The 19030-nt window shown below is 41.9% G+C and overlaps 1 protein-coding gene across 1 annotated transcript in view; it reads right to left on the bottom strand.

Annotated features, from left to right (window-relative positions):
• Positions 1 to 4674: 4674 nt before the first annotated feature.
• Positions 4675 to 19030, bottom strand: part of LOC133957381 (contactin-3-like) — a 32362-nt gene continuing 18006 nt past the window's right edge. Inside the window, exons 13-22 of the mRNA XM_062392924.1 lie at positions 18202 to 18319; positions 12368 to 12526; positions 11424 to 11573; positions 11104 to 11174; positions 10242 to 10476; positions 9719 to 9828; positions 7942 to 8128; positions 7570 to 7682; positions 7323 to 7491; positions 4675 to 4801 (exon numbers count right to left, since the gene is read on the bottom strand). Of these exons, the coding sequence (XP_062248908.1) occupies positions 4704 to 4801; positions 7323 to 7491; positions 7570 to 7682; positions 7942 to 8128; positions 9719 to 9828; positions 10242 to 10476; positions 11104 to 11174; positions 11424 to 11573; positions 12368 to 12526; positions 18202 to 18319 (1410 nt within the window). The 3' untranslated portion in view covers positions 4675 to 4703. The remainder of the gene's footprint in view (positions 4802 to 7322; positions 7492 to 7569; positions 7683 to 7941; positions 8129 to 9718; positions 9829 to 10241; positions 10477 to 11103; positions 11175 to 11423; positions 11574 to 12367; positions 12527 to 18201; positions 18320 to 19030) is intronic.

Genomic DNA, 19030 nt, shown 5'->3' with positions numbered 1-19030 from the left:
TGTTTTATTAACTCCCTCATTTAGAAAACACAGATGCACCAAACAATATCATACATGCACAGCTTCAGCATATCAAGATCAGCTGACCTCGTTTCAATGTGAAAACGGTTTATGCCACGATCTCACGGAGATCACCTGGACGTCAAAATACAGAGGAGTCAAAACAGAAAGGCCAAGCGTTGTCACCCAGAGCTGGAAACATTGTCATTTTTTTTTATCAATCTTTAAGGAATAACAAATTGTGTGTAACACTTTTTTTTATCTTATTATTTTCAGATTAATTTCTGCATTTTTCTCTGAAATTAGCAAGACAATTTGTAAAATTGTGTTGGTATAAAACGACTCTGCACGGACCCACTACCTTGTAACAGGTAGCGTTTGTGTCACTGCACCAAAAGGCTGTGTCTGGAAGCAGCTCAGAGGAAATGTGACTCTTTTCTCATGTTTTTTGTTCGCTGTCGGAATCTGGGTTTGACTGAGAATTACAATCGAAAGAAGGACACCACATGTTTGTTTGGGGGGGGGGGGGTAAACTGTATGATGACGGATCTCACATCGCTGTGTCCGTCTGAATTAACTGGTATTTTAAAGCAACACTTGACCTTTGTGCAGAATTTTGGGAGGAAAATAGGAAATAAAAACGATCAGCAACCATAGCAAACATAAAAAACAACAACAGAGAAGATGAAAGTTCAAATCTAAACATCCCACAGTACTGATACGATACAAAACAAGGAGGTTGGCAATGCTTCCAAAAAAGACACCATCGTCAACAGTGTATCTTTTTTCAATAAATCAATAAATCAGCCGGAAAGTTTTCTTGTGTGAAGCTCTGTCAGAATAACAAAGACATTCTGTGAGAATGGACACAGATTAACGACACATGAAGCCACAAGAAACCCAAAATGTCAGGATCAGGATTGAAAGTCTGCGTTCAGAAAGGCATTAACATTTGTCAAAGGAAGAGAACCCTTTGTTTTCATACTTATCTTGCAAGGTGAACCCGACCTGGCCTTGGATTTTGGAGCTTTTTTCCCCTACTTCTTCCTTTGCACTGGCAAACCTCTGTAATTTGATAGAAAAGCAGACAATCCCCCCCCCCCCCTCCTTCAGGCTTCAACCTTTTTTTTCTCTTCTCTACTTCCCATTTGACCTCGCATTACGGGATTTTAATGTCTGCCTCGCTTCAGTGGCTCAGAGCCCTGAACCGTAGTTAAGTACAAAAAATTAGTTTGAATGGCGCGTTTAATTTTTGAGCTGAATGTCCTTCTTGAAAACACTTGTCCATGACACTGTGGGGTAAGGCAATAACACACAGACACACACGCGCGCACGAATCGTCCTGGTTTCATCTTGACGGGACTGTCCTGATTTAGCCCTCCCTAAATCCTGATATATTAGTCTTGTGTGGGCGTCATTACTACCATTACTCCTATGCCCTTTCCCATAGAAGCCCCTCAGGCCCGCTCTAATTTATTAATCTGTTTTAAGGTCTGCTGAATCATGGCACACGTCAGGCCTTCCATTCGTCACGTCAGACAGTTAAATGGACCCTTGTGACAGATTTCTGATCCTGTCTGCTCCTGCCGGTTCAGAGCGACTGAAGCGCAGGGAGAAGCAGGTCTGAATACCTGAGCAGCGGACGTTACACTGAAACACAGAAAATGAACAATGACAACACGCATGACATTTTGAAAAAAGCAGCAGCACAACTGACAACAGGGAACAGAACCACATATTAAAAACACAGCTGACCATACATTTTGCCAAGTAACGTCTAAGCTGGTGGCTCGGTTTCATTCGTCAGACTGGCACGTCTCCACTGGGATGGCGGATGATGCGCGGTGACTGGCACTAGCTGCGTGCTGCCCAGATGGACGCAGTCTTAGCACGAACATAATGAAGACTTTCATTATTGATGAAGTAGACAGTTGTATTTCCTTTTCATGGTTGAGTCTCTCAGATGTCAGAACACAGTGAAGAATGAGTATCATTATTCTGACGCAGCTGATTATTACCTCAGCCAAGAAGGTTATGTTTTCACCCCGTCCATTTGTGTGTGTGTTTCTTCAGCAGGATTACGCAAAAACCACTGGACAGATTTTCTCAAACTTGGTGGAAGAATGGGACATGGACCAAGAAATAATCCACGTTATCACATATTTTTTTTATCACTTTGTGAGTTTGGGTGTTTTGGGATATTTCCATGGTTTTCCCAGGGAATAAATCATCATGATGAAATATATCAGGCATATTTAGGGGACTAATATATCTATATCTATGAGCGTGTGGAATTTCGAGCACCTCGTTTAAATTGAAGGGTATTTTCGGTTCCCTGGTGGACAAAATAGTTATGACTAAATCCACTTTTGTTTAGATTTTCATTGTGATAAGTGGATCTTAACATGAATTGGTCAAACAACTGCTCCATAAACCAAGAATGACCTTACACATCCACCTACTTTTCTCTATTCTTGTATTTTAACTATCCTGCTCCATGATTTGAGATTGTTCAGCGAAAGGACTTTAAAACAACAGTTCAACATTTTTGGAGGAAATGTGCTTCTTTGCTTTCTTTCTGAAAGAAAATCAAGAAAATCAATACTACTCTCATGTCTCAGCATTAACTATGGTGCCAACCATATGACAAGCTGTTCAGCATGTGCTGGTAGGTGTGTTTTTGAACGTTGGACAAAGCCAGGCTAGCGGTTTCCTGCTGCCTCCATTCTTTGTGCTATGCTAAAATAATCTAGAGAGCGGGAATGTAAACTTGTTATTGACCCAATTTTAGAAATAATGTGATTGTAGATATAATGTAATATGAATAATATTGTAGAAATAATTTGGATTTGAACTATAGCCTGATATTATGGTTATCATATGAATTCCCATTTTGTTTCAGTTCAGCTATAAATGATCAGTTGAGTCTGTAACTTTCACTGAAAACAAAGGTAAGATGGAAATGTTGTCCAACTAATTAAATGGTTGATAATTTGATGACATATAGCAGCTTGTTTGGTGGTATAAATTGGATTTTGTCAATCTCCTTTTTCCATAATGGGACTATCACCTTGCAGGCTTTATAATTTAGGTTTAAAATAAAAAATAAAAGCAGCAGCTGCTCATGTAAGAGCACCTGGAATCACAGAATGTCTCCTTGATCAATGACTTCAACGATTATTGATTTGTTTGTTGATTGACTGATTGTTTGAGCACTGGTGTGGAAGGACACACACTGACTGCTGTACGCCTGTAATGGGAAAATAATCCAGAGTCCAAACCAACTATCATGACAACAGATTTCAGGTGTTAAAGCAACACTAGGCAACGTTCTACTTTGTGACTTGGTAGAATGGTGTCACTTTCATTCTCACTACTCACCCTGAATCGAGCAGGAAACGATCTCCTGTGAGAAGTATGTAGCAGACTGATACTCTAAGCTTAAGGGCATGGTCACCTCAATGTGAATGAAAAGCTAATATTGCAGGTTAAAAGTTTGTCGACGTTTAACACGAAGCAACGCCGCAGATTTGCATTGCATCAGGAAGTGACATTTTTTATCCACCTTGTGGGCCTGAACAGAGGTGAGGCTTCACTACTGCTACTTTCCCGTATGTGTGTCGGTGGCCTAAATTGTCAGAATCAGGCCAAGTAAGTTCCAGACTAAAGCTGAACTGTAAATAAAAAAACAGGTAGAAGTGAAAGGAAAACTGTTTTTATCTCTGATGTTCAATGAGGAAACTTTTAAAAGAGTTCGGTGTGCTTGTTACAGTGGCAGCTCTTCTGGTTCAGGAAGCCGGGGTTCATGGGTTATATCCAACAATCAGTTCTCTTTTAGTGCTTTCTTTTATAGACTCTGTTTTTTCTCGCAAAAATAACTTGAATTGCTCGAGAAACCGAGCACAACAGAATGATTCACCTCAGGCGTCTGCAGAGGGCACTCATGCTCAGTAAAAGTTACACAGTGTTGCTTTAAAACCTCATGGTACATTCAGATTACCACAATCAAATGAATAACACCGGCAGGCGAATGAATAACACCGGCACCGTGGGCCCAGTTTCATCAACCGACTGTCAATGGCCTGCGATAAAATTAAGACGGATGTAGTACGATCCAAAGTATCACTGACTAGTGATTATAAGTGACGCCGTTACAAGAACCTCCGAAGGCACGGACCAAGTGAATGAACATGTTCCTTCTCATCAAATCAGATTCAGAAAAGAAATCTGAAAATATTGAAAAATACAAAACACAACCTCTCACCATGGCCCTCTGACACTGAGACCTCCGTTAATAAGAAACCGTGAGGACTAAAGTTTTGAGAAAAAGCATGTAGCAATCTTAGCAACAACAACAAGGCTGAAACTACTTTGGCACATGAATGGAAGTAAGGCATCGTATCATTCTAGAGTTAAAAAGGGAAAAGAAAGAGATGACATGGAGCATTGTTCCCAACCAGCAAAAATATCAAAACAGACCTTTGTAAAAAAAAAAGAAGCTCAAGCATTGACTGTTAATAAAGTATCTGACAGCACACTCCGCTCGTGTGCTGCTTCATACCTGCAAACACTGCAAAATACTGTCGTATGGTGGCACCTCCAGAAAAGAGAGGAAACAAAAACTGGCAACATTCACAGATTAAATAAAAAAAAAAAAAAAAAAAAAGATTGGATGTTGAAAAATAGCAGAGTCGTTCATTGTGTCATGACGTCGACCTGAATGTTGATATTGCGAGGGCGAGGATCAGGGAGAGGGGCGAGATGTCCAGGCTCCAGGCTCTCGAGCCACGGGCACTCATACCTGAAACACACACACAAACACACAAACACACATAAAATAAAGATTACAAGCTGATGTTCAAACCTGCGGGAGAAAGCGGACACTGCTGTCAGCAACACTCTTGAGACATCCACCTGAAAAACACACCTCTGATCTAAGTATTTGCCAACAATCATTTGTGCTTTCAGAGACCAAACCATGTTGCTTTTACACAGCCCTGAGTTTGCCGATGTGCCCGATGACAATGTTTGTGTGTGTGTGTCTGGACGAGCGAGAAAGCCACAAACAAATCAATGCTGGACACAGAGAAGCTTAAAAAGACAAAACATTGTGAGACTGTAATAGGTTGTCAGCTGAGTAAGTGGTCCTTCATCGGTGGCTAAATGCAGGTGTGCACACAGTGAACAGAATGTGGTCACATACTTCCCTGGCCCCCTTTAAATGTGGTCTGAGTGCGTTCAGACCTCTCCTTATGCTGACCGCTTGTGATCGGATCTTGGCCTGTCACTATAATCACTTATTGTTCGATATATGGACATGACCATGATCTATTTTTGCCGCCCTCAATATTGCCTGATTACTATAGAAACAGCCGACCTATCAGAGTCAAACCAACCATAGGTCAATAATCCAATCACAACCCCAGAACACAGCCCCATCTATTCTGAACCACTATATATACCATAGACGATGTCTAATTGCCATGTACATATATAGTTTATAGAGCAGTGACACGGACAAGTCTCTTTCTGTTTACTTTCCTGAGTTGTTGGTTTGTGAAGATCCGTGGTAAAACTTTTTTTGAAGTGTTTGCCTTGATTTAACTGGATTTAACTGGATTGTGTTTTGCTTGTGGGGGAGAATGCAGTGGACTTTCTAAATACACAGATTTGACTCTGAGACATTGTGGGACATAAAAAGATCTTAAAATGACAATGTTAACGTTTATCGTCTAAGACAATACATATCGTCAGACAAAAAAGACCTAATCCGAACAGAAACACTGGTGTTCTGAAGTGGTATTTATTAAAAGCTAATCTGAGTCCCGGCTTGTGCCTGAGACCGTCAGTAAAACGTGTTAAGGGAGTTGGGTGTAAAGGGACCAGAAGCCTCAAGCAGTCTGCTCTCATCACTTCACACTCCTCATGTATGATTTAAGTCAGTCAATTAGCTCTTTAGAGGTCCCTGACTACTTTCACTGTAATGACATAATATTCATATAAAACCCTTTTCTGAATTGAAAACATATTACTGATGCAAAAGGAACCTCCTAAACCATTTCTGACGTTCCTGAGTAAACCGCTCCTGTGAACACAGCCCTCTCTTTGCCTGCTAATTTGTTTTGCCCACATATTTTTCTTTGCAATAGCCAAAGAATCTCTGGGGAACCAGTAGGCAATATTTCAAAATGAAATTTGAAAGAAAAGTCAGCGTGGAATTCTATCGCTCTCTCAACCGCTGTTTTCTGGGATTCAACACGGAATATTAACAATGCAAATTAGCATTTAGAGCAGAGAGAGGGAGAGCCCCCCCCCTGGTGTCCCACAGGACAGTAATAGCATCTAGTAAAGAGAGGAAGTCAACCCCTGCAACAGAGATGGATTGTGCTGCATATTTCAGCAAAATATAAGGCTACAGGAGCTCAGCAGGAGTAATGGGGAGTCAACGGAGGACAAAATGTCCTTGTCAGGTTATAAAAGTGTTAAGTGACTCCATTATAATAGTGGATAAATAACAAGGGAAATAGTTGCCCTGACAGACAGAGGTTTGGCTGAATCTACATGTACATTGTGTCATCACCAGATTTCACTGCTGAGGCTGAAACTTCAAAATAAGTTTTTCTTTTACGTTTCTTTCATGTGGCGACTGAAACCAAAACTACTTCTTGAAACTGAAATGACTAATTGAGCATCCCTCCATCCATCCCTCCATCCATCCATCCATCCATCCATCCATCCATCCAACAACCTTTTGTTTGAAAACAGCAAAATCAAACGATTTCTGTCCATATAAGTGTTTTGCCGCCATCTGATTCATCAATACGCCATCATGGGACCACTCACATACTCTGGACATGCATCTGCCAGTGTACACAGATAATAGAATAATTGCTTGTGTCCTACACAAATAAGCAGTTGTATCATTGTAAAATGCAGAATTTAACAGCTGTTAGCAAAGACAACCGAGCCAATAACGCTTGTAATTGATTATCCATGCAGCTGGTAGCCAAGGCTAATCCCTTTTTGCTTTCCGGTAGGGGGGTCATGCCCGAGAAATCAGCGAAGGCTATGTTGAGACCGAGGGGTAGCCATAGGAATCAACAACCACTGTTTAAAGAGTAATCCACCTGACCCTGTGCTGCATTTCTTTAGATTGCGGGAGGAAGCCAGAGTTTCATACAGAGGGCGAACATGCAAACAGAAAAACTAAAAAGAACCAGGAACCTTATTGCCGTGAGGCGTCAGTGATAACCACTGTTCCACCATGACGCCCCCATCTGAACTTCATTTATTGATAAACCCCCTCCCAATCACAAACTTACTTAATTGGTGGATCCGTATAGGGTCCGAGGCCGGGCCGAGCCCTCCTTCACTCAGAGTCTGAATGTGGATGATGTAGTCGTCGTCGTCCTCGGGCAGGGTCAGCTCTGCTGTACAATTGGATGTTGTGAGTGTGTTTACCTCTTTGTGTCTCTGCCTCTTGTATGACAGCTAAACAGAGGGAAAAGAAACAAGGTGGGTGACACAATGTAAATATGTATGCGTAAATATGGAAGGGGGAAAACTCACCCGGTAGCCCGTGACTTCACACTCTGATTCCATAGCCACCACAGCTTCCCAGTAAAGAGACAGCTGAGAGCCAATTAGAGTCCATTCGATGTTGAGTGGAGGCTGGGCTGGTGCTGCATGATAAATAAAAACAATACATTTCTATTTGTCACCACCGACATCACACATTTCTCTAATGGCATAATATGACTTCTAAGAATACGATTAGAAGTGAATATTCTATCTGATCTCTGTGTATTGAAGATGCAAATATGCCCATAGTTTTTCAAGCAGCTAACAAAAGCTGGGATTCAAACCTTTCATAGAACTCAACACAGTGTGGCTGCAGCAGCAGCGGCAGCAGCGGCAGGGTGTGTTGGTGCTCAAACTTACGGGGCTTTTTTGTGGTAACATTGATTGCAGGGAGGAAGGGGCCGGTCCCCGCTGTGTTGAAGGCGCTGACTGTCAGGAAATACATTGTGTCTCCAGCCAGGCCGCTCACTGTGACCGAGGTTTGGTTCCAAGGCACCCTGACCTTCCCCATGGTCTCCGGTTTAGTGTCGTCCTCCCAGTAAACCACCTGTTTGAGATGGAGAGCATGTCATCTGGGATCGAACTGTGACACACGGAGCAAAACGTGGACACTGGCAAAAGGCTTTCTCTATCACCTGCAGTATTGGCTGTTGTCTTTCATTTCCTCTGGCTATATCTTCTGAGGAATTTAACCCTAATATCATTGCAAAGACCTGGAATTGGTTATATAACTCAATTGAATGTTGCGGAGGAACAATTGGGGAAGATTAGATTACACAATAAGCCATCTGCAGATAATTTTGATTCATGAATTCATTAGAGAATCATTAAAATAAAAAAATAATTAAATTATGTGTTGTCCGTACTATAGCAAAAATATTATTTTTTTGTCCCCAAGTCTTTATTATATATTTGAAAAAGAAACAATAACAATCCTAATTAATTCATTCATTATATAATTCTATATTATACACACAAATGTATATACATACAAACGTGCACTTGTGGAAAAAAAACAAAATTATGAGGAAAACAAACATAAACATGTATGAACTCATACACATGGATACAGTAAATATCCAGAAATTCATAAATGTATATTTCAAATCCTTTCTACATACATTTGAAAGATATGCACCTGATTATATATATCTTCCCAACCTCCATTTAACTCTCCTACTAATCCTGAATGTATTCGAGTCACAATGCTATGAAACTGAAATCCATAATGAAAATGATTTCTTTGTTTTCCCTGACCAATAGATTTTCTGTTAAATCACAACAGCACAACAATGAATCTGTTTATGTTGTGCAACACGGCCTCGTGTGATCACTACTCTCCCCTGATTATCATCTGACTTATTAAAAATGCAAGTAGATTATACAATAACTGATTCAATTCCATCATGTACCCTTTCATCATCATTATTCCGTGTTTGCTGATGTTGATATCACTGAGATCGCTCAGATATGAAATGACACAAACACTTTCTTTCCCGGATGGAAAACGTTGAGACCTCTTTGATTTTACTGAGCAGAAGGAGAAGAGGAACATCAGCATCTTACATTAAATCTCTTTGATGGTCCTGATTATTCAGTCAGAAGCAAACAGACGAGGCAATCAGGGTGTCCCAGTTTTTCAAGGTAGGAGAGAGGGAGCAACCTCACTGCAAATGTGATCGTTTAATATTCCTGTTTTATTTAGAGAACATAGACGAGACTAAAGATCCATTCCCCTGGTGCGGCTCTGCTATCAATAGTCAGTTGTTGGTGTGATGTTGTGCACTTCTTGCTGCCCTGAAGTGCGGAGAAGGGTTGCCGCTCAGTCCATCACGAGGCTTTGTATCACGATATCCTATAACTGACAGCAACATGAAAAGCAAAGTGGACGCGGCAATTTCCTTTGTTCTCTTGAAAACTCCCTCGACATGTTTTCTGTCGTGCGGCTACAAAGAACCGTATAATTTTGACTGCAGCAGACGCCCGGCTGAAACGCTTATTTCCATGGCGAAGCAAACTTCGGAAGCGATTGGGTTTTTCGGTACAACAGGGGTGAGGACAATTATTTTAACCGTGTGGTGCTGTGCCGCATGATTCCTTTCTCCATATAAAAGACTGAGACATTTCTTTTTCTTACCTCGTAGCCCAGAACTCTTTCAGGGGTGAAGGATATCGCCTGCCAATTCACCTCAATCTCCGAGGCTGAGACACTTCTGGCCCAAACGCCTGCTGGCATCCCACTTGGCTCTGAAAGGAGACAACAGGAGACTGAGCGCCGAGACAAGCAGAGCAGATCTCTTCAGTTTTTTCACGTTGATAACCGCGCAGTTTTGTTTTTCATCTCTGCTCAGGTGAATCATTACAGGCAGTGCTGCTAGTAAACACCGGTTCAGGCTGACCCTCTCTCTGAGCGTCGAGAGGTACCATCGATATAAATGCCAACAGGTTTTTTGTTTGTAATTTGGCACAGCCATTCAAAAGAGTGGTGATGTTCACAGGCAATCTGCCGATCCTCCCATGAATGTGTTTTGGTTTCCACCCAGCTTTACTTTAAAAAGATGTATTTTCCATCCAATAAAGCCGAGTTTCATGATCTTTGTCCTTCCGTAAGAAATGAAAAATGCTCCTGCAAAAAATCCCACTCACATTCATCCCCTTACCTATCTCTGCAGAGTAGATGGTGGCCACAGGGCCGAAGGGACCCTGTCCTTTGCTGTTGTAGGTTCCGACCTTGACCTGAAACGGAGAGAAGGGCAGGATGCTGTCGTTGCGGTACACGTAGCGCGCCGCGCCGGGGGCCGAGGTGGCCACGTGGGTCCAGCTGACTTCTCCGAAGGCCCGGAAAGCAATGATGTAACCAAAGCTCTCACCATTCTGCAGTTCTTCGGGGACAGGCTGAGAGTGAAACACAAAACTATAGTGATATTAAAACATATACAAACCGCTCACGTTCACCCCGCCGCCGGGCTGACACAATCACCGCCCGCTCTCATGATGCCAAAAGGAAGCATGTGACCTACAAATTGCTTTTGTGACCCACCTGACGAAATGAAATGAGCAGTAAAATGCCATTTAAAAAAAAGGCTAAGCTCATTACAGGGCGTCCGTTGCAGCTTTCAAAATGAGAAGTCGTTTTTGCATTTAATGAAATGAGAATAATTTAAACGAGGAGATTGCTCCGGCCGCAAAATGATTTCTTCAATATCTACATTATTTTGGCTCGCTCCGCTGCTGTGATTCGGATGAGCAGTAATTCATCACAGATTGAAGCCTCACAAGTGACAATAGCTGTCAGATTCAGTGTTACGCCTGTCTACACTTTGCTAGTGACTCTTTAACTAAGACATTACAACCACAGCAGCGCCCAGACGTCGATTGACCCCCGCATTGACGACACTCACAGGCCAAAGGGAGCAGGAGCTTTGATTTAGTGTAGAAATATTAAACGGCTCATTCAACAAAATAGCCCACTGACTGCACCCATTGAGAATAAGAGAGTGGAACATGAGACTGTTGACTTACCTCCCATGTGATGACCAGTTCAGATCTGCTTCCGCCTCCTCCGCCCACGTCACCGGGAGCTGCATCAGGGACTACACAACGCACACCTCGTTCACACAATTTGCATGAGAATCACTTCAGGCTTCATGATATTTGTACAAAATGGAAACATTTCCACTTGAATGATGCCGGCGCGCAACCATCTGCAGGTGCAACTATTCAGCTCCTATTGTAATGTTTGTTTTTTATGATGTATCTTTCATTCAAAACCGTTTTTATTTTTTGCAGCGGACTGGAGGAGGTTTTCTATCGGATCCGGACGAATCAGGAGACGTGTGTACCTGCGTCCTCTGTCCTGGTCTTGACGGACACAGGGCTGGGTTCTCCGACTCCAACACTGTTCTTGGCCAAAACCCGAAACTCGTACTCCACCCAGGCATTGAGGTCGACCACAGTGGCTGTCAGCGTGTTCCCATAAATGATCTCAGGGACTAGGAGAAAAAATAATCATGAGATTGAGTCTTAATAAAACATAATAAATAATACACTCAGGTTCATGGGGCTTAAAAGGCCTCTACTTCCTTTACGTTAATAGTAATGCTATGTAACATAGCGTCACGTTAGCAGTGGGACAAACTGTCTGCTCTCAGCACTAGTGATGTTGGCTGTTATTTTTTACTTTTTGCAGCGACCGGAGATGAGAGGGAATCAGAGAAGTAAAACAGTCAAACATTGAGCTCAAAGAAATGAAAAGGCTCAGTACCGTTCAGATGAACTTCAGTATTAGGTGATCGTTATCTTGGGGTTCATCACTACAACCAATTTATTTCTCATTAAACAGAAATCTGATCCATTGTTAAATAATACTGATTATAGCAGCTTTAATTTGGCTTGACTTGAACCTTTCCCCCCTCTTTCTTGTTTAATATGGATTGAAGCCACTTTATGTTATATTATTACATTATGTATTTCCTAGATAGGAACTACACTGTTGGGCATATAGTTTCACCTCAACATTAGGACCATATAAAATAAATTGCCTTATCGGATAACTGTGGGTCATTTACAATGCCCACACGCAATAAACCACACTTTATTACTTTACATTGATTTGACAGATGCGTTTGTCTATGGAAATGTACAATATATATCGATTTAAATCCTGCAACCTCTCCCTGCTGAAGGGAAAAGGGAAATAAGAGAATATCCCTGAGGGGCTCTATGAATTATCTGGATAACGTCACGTGTGCTGTAAAAGGACAATTCATCTTCAAGGGTTGCTTACCTGTGTTCACCCGCTGCCAGCCCACAGTGAAGGGGGTCCTGGTCTGTATGAGGTAATTGGTGATGGGGCTGCCGTTGTCTCTGCCTGGGCTCCAGGTCAGCTGAGCTGTGCTGTCTGTCACCTCCTCCACCGTCACAGAGTCTGGTGGGCTGGGGGGGCCTGGCTCAATCACACAAACACACACTGTGAGGTCCGTGCAGCGGCGAGAATGTTGATGCAAATGTGTAAACTCGCACATGCTGGAGTTTAAAGCTTTCACTGTGGATCATATCTGCATTCAATTCTAGAATTACCACCATGTAGCTGAAGGCCCCAACCATCTTGTGTGGCTTCAGCTAACATTGACTTTTTCCAGTTCAAATGACGTCACTGTGACCTTTGACCACTGTAGTCGTATCATCTTGAGTCCAAGTCACAAGTGGTTACAATATTAAGAAACTTCCTAAAGGCAGCCTTTGTTATCCCCTCATGATGCTCTAGAGATGCTGAGTTTACAAAACCAAAACAAATTGTTTCGTAAGGTCACACTGACCTTTGACCTTTAACCACCAAAACCTAATAACTTTCCAAAAGGGATCCCCTAAAGGTATTCCTGAGATATTAGGTTCAAAATGTGTTTTGTGAGGTCACGGCGACCATGTGCGTTGACCATCAAAATCCTTGAGTTCAAGTTAAAGTTTGTACCAAATTTGAAGAAATTCCCTCGAGGCGTTCTTGTGTTCGCAATAATGGGATGAACTGATAGACTGAAAACATGAAAACAAAATGCTTTTTGCCAATGACTGTCCCCTCTACCTGAACTGGGCTGCTCCTACAGTCTGCTTCGCTTAGCTGAAATCCTTTGTTTACGAATCAACAGCAACAGGAAGAGAAATTTTTTTTTTAAAAAGCTTTGACTTTAATGTGAACTAATGTCCTTCATGAGGAAAAATGATGTAATTCAAGATTTATCCTCCAACATTCACCCAACTTGTGATCCCTCCTTCTCAGGCAGCTCCACGGTTAGTGATCGATGAAACAGTCCAGACTAAGCGGGGGGAGCAGGGAGTCAAATTAAACGGTAAAACATGAAAAAAATACCTCACAGCCCTGAAGAAAACCAGAGCTTTACCATTTATTTCCATTATCCTGCCAATTAAGTGCTGTGATGGTTTACTTTAGCCTCATCTCCTGTTTCCTGTTCTAATGAAGGTGTCAGCTCATCAGAAATAATAGACCACTAGAGAGCGGCGAGACAACCCGCAGAATAATACCGCCCCCTGCTCTGCTCACACTATCGGTGGCTCTGAAGTGCTTTCTAATCTGGAGGAGAACCATTGTAATTATCGAAGTGATAAATGATTATTTTGATAAACAATAAGTGCACTGAAATCGCGTATAGGGGACTTCTGTATTGATGGTTCATGCAGGATCTGTGGTATGAAAGTAACAAGTGACTGTGGAACATTTTTTTTCTTAAATGTGCTGTCCACATATATTTGGACTTTGGCTTTAGAGATATTGATCTTTGTAAAACTCTTAAGCTGCTCCTGATAAAAAAAAAAAAAAAAATCTATTATAAGATGGCCTCATTAAAACATAAGTAATCATGGGGCACACAATCAGGATCAATTTCTTATCCTCTCTTAATTATATTACCGTGGCAGAGGTAAAAAGGAGCTGTCACTGTCTTCAGGGTGTTCAAATAATCTGTTATTAATATGGATTGGCTGTCTGGGCTGTTATTGTGAAGCTGGCCCAGAGAATCTGGCTGTGTTATGATTTTCTTACAATAGTAATATTATTTTGATCTGAACTGAATATGAGGCTCATTTGTTAAAGGTGCTGTCAAACATGTCAGATGCAAATCTAGACAATAAGAGAATAACAATGTTAAAAACACATTGTCTCTCTGGCAGTTGGTGTCTCCGTGTGTATGATGATGATGATGATTGATGATTGATGATGATGATGATGATGATGATGACAATGCAGCTGTCAAACCAGCGCAAGTGCTCGCCAAGTGGTTTGAAAGCGAATGACCATGATGTTAACCGCAATGGTGACCTTCTCCAAAACCACCGGTGTCCAGTGTTTGTGGGGCGTCATGGAGTGGGCCTCCAAAACATTTTCCACTGCAGCCGTTTTAGAAAAACAAAACAAGAACCCTGCAGATTGATCACTCAAGAGTCTTTGTATCAGGAGCGATTATTATTGACCTTCAGTGCGACGAGAGGAGCTGAGTGAAACGGGATCTGAAATAGCACCCAGCAGGATTACAGAGCCACGGCTAATTCTACATCATTGCAATAATGCGTCTACTGCCAACAACAACAACAGTTGCTACTATTACGATTGTGATCTTATGTACTGTATGTTCCTGCCATCACACTCCCTCCAAGGTATAATCACACTGACATAATCACTATAACAGGTAAATTAGTCCTGCATTATTCACACGGTTGTCGGAGCAATCAAATTTCATTTTTGAGCTCACGTAAACGCAGCCACTCAGTGAAGTTGGACTCTGTTTAAAGGTTTTCTTGCCTGCCTCTCGAATTATAAAACGACAGAAAAAAGACATTTTTTCTTTTATTTGTCCCGTTTTTTAAGTTTATCAATCTCTCAGATTTCTCCACCTCAAGAGAAATGGGAGAGGGCGGAAATTTTGTTTGTGCTGCTAACAGCTTTGAAAAAAATGACATTTATAAAGAAATCAATAGCAACATCTCTTTCTAAATTCAGCGTCCCCGTTGATAATCCACACAACAAAGGAGAGTTTCTCTGGTTTAAAGTCATTCAGATGAAAACAGCTTCTTCTGTCCGTTATCCCACCAGGGACGGGGACACTGAGTCACCTGCAGTGGTCGAAAGGGAATTACTTCCATTTCTTCCAGTTTGGTAAATTTAAGAAGAAAATACTGCAACAATGACTGTTAGTTACTTTACATTTGTAAGATAATATGTTAAAAACATTTAAAATAACTATAAATGTATTCAATTGTTCTTATTAAATACAATTTAAAAAAGTAATATTTTCTAACATCTAATTAAAAAAGGAAATCCATGAATTGTGTGACTCTTATGAGGACCCGAAATCCCAAAGCTTGGACTCACCGCACTAATCTGACAGTTAATAAAGAAGATAAAACTAGTTAAACCTCCACCAGCTACTAATGTGACATGAAGATTGCAAAGTGATGCATCAGTATTGACATTCTAGAAATTACATATATATTACCAGGCCATAATTATAAGCCTTTCATTTTGATCCACATCAAACCTGTTGATAGATGATAGCACTATACACAAGCCTAGATGATAGCACTATACACAAGCTATAGTGATAGCACTAAACACAATATTTTTCTAATATTCTTTGCATTATTCCGGATGCATATCACATCCTTCCTCCAAGTTTCGTGTAAATCTGTCCAGTAGTTTTTGCATAATCTTTCTTACAAATAAACAAACAAACAAACATATTATTACCTCCTTGGTGAAGGTTATAATATGTCAGTAACTTTCACTTCTGTATACTTTAAGTAAAGTGCAGGACTTTTAATTGTAATGCAGTATTTTCACATAGTTTACTGTTGCTGTTACTAATCATTCAAATCCATTTTTTTTCTGAGAACGATGCTTTACATTGAGAGTTAACCTGTGTCCTTCACTGGTCATAGGTATAAAGGTATGTGGGGGTTTACAAGCTGGATAGTGAGTCGACTGTTGATCGGCATGTGGCTAAGAAAACTCCTTCCATACCCTCCATGGCTGTTTTTTTCTGCCCTGCTCCAAACATTTGAAGCTGTTCGATCCAAGCAATGAGACGTCCATGACAGCTGTCGTGAGCGGGGAGTGTAAATAATGCACGGTCTGAGTCACGGACAAGTTCCTCTCCAGTCGATGCCGGGGCAATCCATTTCCAGGGCCTTGATATCGCTTCAGCTGGAGAACTGGCGTCATTACCACTTAGTCGTCAGCCGCTCGGAGAGGAGCGCTTATGAATGCCATTTGCCTGAGATCTCCAACATGCCAAACTGAATCACTGGCAAGTATCCTTACAAGACAAAGATATGGATCCAACCTTTTCAAATCCTGACACCCGAATCATCCCTCACCTCGTCTGACATTTAACACGCGTGGTGTCAATTTGCTGGGCTATTTGGCGTATTGATCAACGGCAGACACATCCCGACTCTCACTCTGCACAAACCTGCCACTCCCTGAAACAAGTTGTTCGCTTTTGTTCTGCCCGATGCAGCTCTCTGCAACTGTGTCTCTCCGGAGCCACACAAACTGCATGAGCGAGCACAGGCAGGCTTCTAAACATTCATCTGTCAGACCGCAGCAACACCGAAAATTGTGCATTAAAAAGAGAGACAGAAGGAACACCAGAACACGTTCTTAAACACAGCTCATATTCCTGTGATTTCACACATTACTCACAAGTCTTTCACTTGCACAAGCACCCCTCAATGCAAAAGAAAAGAAAAGCAATTTGAAATAATCAAGCAGCCACCGGTGGGAATAGTAGAGGGACATAAATCCTGTGAGTTCTGGTGATAGTGTGGTGGTATGATTTTCATGAGGATAAAGGCTTTTTGGTCTGAAAGAAAACCCGTTTGGGTTTAAAAAACCTAAGTGAACATTATATTCCCCGATAGTGAACTCTCCTTTTATTCTCAGTGAAACATATTCATAATAGAAAGGCATACCTTCGCTCAACAGTCCCCTAAAGCCGAGTTCACACAATTTCAGATTGCTTGGATCGCTCTGCAGTTCATATTACATGCTGTCTTGTGTTTAGGAGTCTTCAGGTTGTTTTGAGTTCACACCACATGACTGACTGGCGAAGGGGGGGGGGGGGGGGGGGACCAGCGGCTGGTGCATTAAATCCTCTTACTGCTCAGAATGACACATCAAGCTTGAGGAGGTCAAACGCTTTAGTGGACGTCACAGTTGTAAAAAACAAACAAGAGTGCAGCTCAGGCTCAGATCTTTGGTTCAAACCGCCCTGAAAGCTAAAAGGAGCCCGACCCGAACCCGACAGGTATTCTGCTGACCGAGTCTGACCCCAGCCCGATGTAGTTACTATGCGCTGCAATCAGTGTGTGTTACCCCGTCTCTCACACACATGGCTATTTCTTGATTTGCCTGATGACAGACATGTGCGGTGTTAAAAAAAATCTAGATATGCCAGATTTCCAGCAGGTTGAGAATCTAGGAGCCTGCGACACGTCAGGGATGTGTCGGCGAGCCCCTCTGATCAGGTCTCTGAAGAGTTCCCACATAGCTGCCAGCCCATCAGTGGCTTTTATCTGTAACTTGCAGAAGTCCTTGCTGAGTGTCGAATCTGTCTGAAAACCCTGTGGTGGGAACTGAGCTTTACGAAACCGCTTTTAAATTCACTCGATCTGGATTTGTATTTCAATCTGGGCAACACTCGCTAATATCAGTCCCCTAAACATGTCAGATTTATTACATCAAGATCCTTGAAATATCCTCTGAGAGAGGAACATTTTGGAAAAATCTGACAATGTCAAAGAAAGTGAAAAAAATAAATACCACAAACTTAAATGGGTTCTTCCTGGGTCGTGCCCCACCTTTCCACACTCTTTCATGGATATCTGTTTAGTAGTTTGTGCAAATCCTTCTTTGTGGAGGTAACAACGTCTCTACATATATCTCCAGAAATCTTTTTTTATTGTATGTTTTGCGGCTACACCAACCGAGCACTACACGGTTAAGTTTGTATTTGAAATTGATCCTTTTTTAAAAGCGGGGCCCAATCAGCAACCCCGGCTGTAAACCCTGTTGTAATTAGTGAGTGCAGAGTGGAGGGATTTTCTTACCTTTCACAATCAATACAGCCACAGCTGACAGGCTCTCCACGTCTGTGTCCACCACGCAGATGTACTTGCCGGCGTGGTAAAGCTGAATGTTTCTAATCATCAGATCTCCCGCTGTGCGCTACAAAGGAGGAGAGAAAGATGTATGTAGCATGATGGCAGACCTTTTGACAGCTTATCAAAGAAGGAAGTGAAGCATACATAAAATGCGGTTAATAGCGGCGCCACAAGCGTTTGCACATCCTGCAGTTATTAAGCCAAGTGTAGAAAACCAGGCATGGTGTTAGAAAGCTAGATATTTTTTACATCAAAAGACATTTTACATACACATCTTGACCCTTCTTGAAGTCGGAGCCATTAAAGCATACACAATGGAACATCTCAGAATAAGAGCGAGTCACACGGAGCCGTTCCTCCGATGAGAAGGATCAAGGCTGGAATTCAAATCTAACGCACGCAGCAAACGGAGCCACTGTGATTGACAAGGCCATGGCTATTTCTTTTGTATTTTCTCAGAGGTCATTGCCACGACCTTCAAGACCTATTAAGAGGAACCGCAGAAATATGTGTTAGTTCAGCGAGTGGCTTGTGCTTGATCGGAGAGTGAAAACGGCCCACTCTATATTCTCCTCTGAGAGACCCCCGTAAGCAGTAAATGGTAAATTAGTGGTGAAATTGTTCTCTCGGCATTGGCAGGGAAATGTGTCACTCGACCCAGCATGGTTTAATTATGGAAATTAAATTCCTTGAAGCAGCAAAGTAAAGTTGATAATCTCTTTGGACTGGGCACATTCTAGCATTTCTGGGGGAAGGCGTTTCTTTTCAGATAAGC

Source organism: Platichthys flesus, chromosome 7 (genome assembly GCF_949316205.1).
Source record: "Platichthys flesus chromosome 7, fPlaFle2.1, whole genome shotgun sequence".
Lineage (NCBI taxonomy): Eukaryota > Metazoa > Chordata > Actinopteri > Pleuronectiformes > Pleuronectidae > Platichthys > Platichthys flesus.
This window is presented reverse-complemented; position numbering and strand designations above follow the sequence as displayed.